This window comes from Echinops telfairi, unplaced genomic scaffold (genome assembly GCF_000313985.2).
Source record: "Echinops telfairi isolate 266 unplaced genomic scaffold, ASM31398v2 ScPeMD7_25;HRSCAF=90, whole genome shotgun sequence".
In the NCBI taxonomy this organism is placed as follows: Eukaryota; Metazoa; Chordata; class Mammalia; order Afrosoricida; family Tenrecidae; genus Echinops; species Echinops telfairi.
The window spans coordinates 20,440,629-20,445,489 of record NW_022103922.1 but is presented as its reverse complement, the minus strand read 5'-3'; the positions used below and the strand labels follow the sequence as shown (position 1 = coordinate 20,445,489).

The 4,861-nt window shown below is 39.4% G+C and overlaps 1 protein-coding gene across 1 annotated transcript in view; it reads left to right on the top strand.

Annotated features, from left to right (window-relative positions):
- MLLT3 (MLLT3 super elongation complex subunit) overlaps positions 1-4,861 on the top strand; it is a 297,998-nt gene that overhangs the window by 166,328 nt on the left and 126,809 nt on the right. Inside the window, exon 3 of the mRNA XM_045289372.1 lies at positions 3,350-3,432. Within this exon, the coding sequence (XP_045145307.1) occupies positions 3,350-3,432 (83 nt within the window). The remainder of the gene's footprint in view (positions 1-3,349; positions 3,433-4,861) is intronic.

Genomic DNA, 4,861 nt, shown 5'->3' with positions numbered 1-4,861 from the left:
AAATAACAATATAGAATTGATCAAGGCTAGAGGAGGATGGGGGAGGGAGAGGGAAAAGCTTATATCAGGGCTCAAGCAGAAAATATCTTGGCAATGATGATGGCAAAGTATGTACAAGTGTGCTTGATACAATTGATGTATGGAATATTATTAGAGCTGTAAGAGCCCCCAATAAAATGGTGAGAAAAAAAGGAGGAACCCCAGTGGCACAGTAGCTTTAAGCCGTAGGTTGTTAAGCATGAGACCGGCAGTTCAAACCCACCCACTGCTCCGAAGAATGACGCAAGCCGCTTCTGTCAAGATTTATCATTTCGGAATCCTCACGGAGCAGCTTCACTTATGAGTGTGGTGGCTCATGGGAGGATAAAACTGGTCCCAGGCTGAGAATGGGCAACTCTGGTTCCTTAATCCCTTTAGACAAAGACTCCATGAAAGATACTGTAAAACAAAACAGGCCCCCGAACCTTTCAAAGTTCCCGTGGGATGTAACGCCTGTATTGAGCAGGCTCCTAAGCTATTGAATTTGCAACACAGTCGAAAGAGTATGTCAAGAAACAGCTCTACATTCTCTGGTGTGTTTCAGCAGCTCATGGAATGAACGTCTTTCAAATAGCATTGACCTGCTAAGCAACCTGGACATTGGCTGTTCTGAGCAGGAGCCCTGTAGCCGGGAAATGTTGTGTGTGTAACCCTAGCCTCCTTGCTGGGAGAAGGTTGGGGTTCTCAGGGCATTTAGTGGTATGTGCCCCAGTGTGCTGGGTATTTGAATATTGATGACAGGTTGACAGGTGGCCAGTGGATGAAGAATTGAGTCCTTTTGCTCTTTCATTTTTAATAGAGAAACTTGGAAGTTCAGGTGAGGTATCTCTTTCTGAATTCACTACTTGTCAGTGTGGGTACATTTCCTAAGATGAGCTAACAGACTGCGAAGTATTCAAATCCTGTCTTCAGGGTACTTCTTTGTAACCATATTTGTATTAGTGGACTGTCTCACCAATTTCCATGTACATAATCAATATCACCTGTAATGAAAAGGCCTTGCAGCCAACTCTTGCTGTGCATAGTTTTCTAGCGTTCCAGCAGGCATGCTTAAAGCTGCGTAGATGTCATTCCCCTCCAGTTTAAAGGGGAAGGAAGTGAAGGGGATGAACCTGACCTTCTGGTTCAGTTTCAGGGCTCTCTGCTCGCTTGTTTCTTTTTAATTTTTATCCAAAAAGTTTAGAGATGATTGATTAGTTATGGTTAGATTTCTAGCCTCAGTCAATCATTGATTGGGAACTTGATGTGTGCCAGATCCGGTGTTGTATCCTTTTACATACTTCAAACTGTATAAGCCTCAGCAATTGTCTAGAAGGAGGCTTGGAAGTTTAGAGAGGAGAAATAACTATCCAGAGATAGGTTGGCTTATATAAGAATTAGGAACTAGATCAGAAACCAAAGGCAATGTCATCAAGAACCCAGGTATAAAGATTTCCAAACCCTAAGCCTTTGACACTTTTCACCTTCCTCATGGAGATGAACACTCTTACTGCCCTTGAGGGATGAAAAGACGTCAGGAGGTTTAAATTCACACTCACCGCCATGGACTCAGTGTTACTCATAGACACTTGTAGGGCAGAGTAGAACAACCTCTGTGGGTTTCTGAGACTCTAAACGCTTTACAGGAGTAGAGAGCCTCATCTTTCTTCTGAAGAGAGGGCTGGTGATTTCAAACTGCTGACCTCGTGGTTAGCAGCCCAATGGGTAACCTCGTGCGGCACCAGAATATATGGTAATAAGGTAATCTGCTGAGTGTCAAGCAAATATTCAGGCAGTTGATGATTTGAAAGCAAGGGTGGTAGTGCCTTGTGGTCTGTAACGGCTTTGTGTAGAAGCTGGGGTTTGAACTGGCAAAGAATCACAAGAGTAGATTCAAGATGTGCTGGGATAACAGGCGGAGGAAGGAAGCTAAGGTGGTAGATGGCATATCTCGGGGATATTCAAATGTTAACACAGCAGATTTGGGAAGCAACAAAGAGAAGGGGGCATGGAAACCCAGGCTAGTGTCCTGCTAAGGAGGACTTGGGTGGTGTAGCAAGATTTTGTGCCTTGGTATTTGGGACATTTTTACTTCTTATGTTGGTGTCAACAGACATTCCTTGCTGGGATCATTTCATTTAATTTCTGGTTGATATGGGAGCCTTGGTAGTCTAATGCTTCATTGCTCAACTGCTAATGTTACTCATAGACACCTTGTAGGACAGAGTAGAACAGCCTCTGTGGGTTTCTGAGACTCGAATGCTTTACAGGAGTAGAGAGCCTCATCTTTCTTATGAAGAGAGGGCTGGTGATTTCAAACTGCTGACCTCGTGGTTAGCAGCTCAATGGGTAACCTCGTGCGGCACCAGAATATATAATATTCTGGGTGGGCATTGTGACTCCACCAGCCACTCCTTGGGAGAATAATGTGACAGTCTGTCTGCCTTTGTCAAGATGACAAGTCTTGGAAGACCTATGGGGGTTAGTTCTGCGTACTGTAGGGTCACTATTAATGCAATGGCAATGGGTTTTTATTTAGTTTTGTTTTGATTGTTTAATTTAGCTGCAGTACAAACCATGCTTAGCTTTCTTAAGACATCTCTCAGTCCCAAAGAACTTTCCTAAGATTTTTGCTTTATCCCAATTTTATAAAAAATACAACATCCTTGTGATTTCTTATATATTCTTTTTTTTAAAACATTTTATTAGGGGCTCATACAACTGTTATCGCAGTCCGTACACACATCAATTGTGTAAAGCGCATTTGTACATTATTCTCAAAACATTTTCTCTCCACTTAAACCCCCGACATTAGGTCCTCATTTTTCCCCTCCCTCCCTGCTCCCCCTTCCCTCATGAGCCCTTGATAGTTTATAAATTGGTATTTTGTCGTATCTTGCAATTTCTTATATATTCTTATGATGTGCTTAGATTTTGAGCTTTTGTCTGTAGAACAGTAATTCATTAAGTATTCTTTTCATTCCAGGGAGGTAGTGAGTTTCATGGGTAGCGATTCTCTTGCGGGACTCTGGTTTGGAATCAGAACTGCCCACAGCGAGCGATTCAGAGGTGGAGTGATTTACGCTAAACACTAGGCAGAGATAGCACTTTGATCAATGCTAGACTAAGATTTGAATAAGCAAATATGTTCTTTACGAAATTTTGTTAAAATTTCTGGAGACCAGGGACTTAGCTGAGAAGGTTTCCCCGAGGGGCAACAGAAATTGGGGCTGAGCTTGACAATAGAAATACATTTTGTTTCTTTCACTGAAGATGAATGTGTTTTGTCTGTTACCCCCATCTCACCTGTGTTCTCTTTCTAATGTTGCAGTGTGCAAAGACCCACCTTACAAAGTAGAAGAATCTGGATATGCTGGCTTCATTTTGCCAATTGAGGTGTATTTTAAAAACAAGGTAGGTAATCTTCACCCATTAATCTTTCAGTGGAAGATCCACCATGAACCAAATGTTTAAGATGATTTGAATTCACAAACACTTCCGTCACTAGGTGATTTTAAGATAAAAGTTAAATTTTTCCTCTAGGAATTTTGGCTATCATTACCCTTAATTAGAGAGGAAGTGGCTAGAAAAAGAGAAGTTCAATTATATAGAGTCAGATTAAATGAGATTCATTCAATGTCCCTTCTAAGAGAAGGGTGATTACCATTGTGAAAAAGAAGATTAATATGTGTATAATGTGAAAAAATAAGTGATAGTTTTGCAGTGAAAAGCTTCTTTTCTCACTTTCATATTTCTAGAATTTTTGAGGCTTGCAAAGAATAATCTCTCCTTTCATCTTTGGCTGATACACACAATTATCTCAAATTGAGATATTATATAGTCAACTGGAATTTAAAAGTTTTAAACAGTACATATTTGGCAGGATGCGTAGACTATATAATACCATGAAAATTATGTGGTAAAAATTGCTGGACCTCTGTGGGCTCTCTTTCCATATTTATAAACTTGTAGAGATGATAATAAGAGTACCCACCTCATAAAATAATTATGAGAATAAGTTAAATCTGTGTAGAATATTTATAATAGTGCTTCATCACATAAACACTTAAGATATTATTTAGTATTTTTACAGTCTTTTCCACAGTTGGGATATTTTCTAAAATTCCCCAGAGTGAAATGATTCATTTTTGTTAAACTGTAATAAAACTATTCTGTTAAGTATGAATGCATGAATGACAAAAACTTTTTATTTCCATACTTCCTTGTGTTTTTTTTCCCTGTCTTCTCCTGTGCTAAATCCCCCTTATAATACATACACGCTACCCTTGTTCAAGGGGATTGTCTTAGATTTATATACATTTGGGATAAGTTTAAGAGAGAATCTTCTGTGTAATTAGATAGTCAAGTAATTTCTTTTTTGTTGCCATTCTGCTGGCTGCACCCCCTGCACAAGTTATTTCATTTAGCAGCTTTATAAGAACCTTTAAGAGGTCAGTGCCACCTCCCACTTGAAAGAAAAAAAGGAGCAACTAATAGAAAGGCTGGGTAGCTTGCTACTGTTGACCAACATTAAAACCAGATTTTTTATATGTAGATTAATCAACATGTTTGCATTCTTTGGGATATTTTTATAGAACACTCACCAAGGATTATATTAACAAAAATTTTGGTTTCGTAACATGCAGTGGTGATAATGCTGTTTTAGCAATATTTTCTTGCTTTTTCCCCCAAAACTATTTTATTTAGGGTTAATTCAGATATCATATCATTCCATAGTTCAGTCACATCAAGAAGTATTGTACAATTACTACCACACAGTTTCAAAACATTATTCTCGTTCTTGAACTCCTTGACAAACAGCTCCTTGTTAGCATCACCTGCT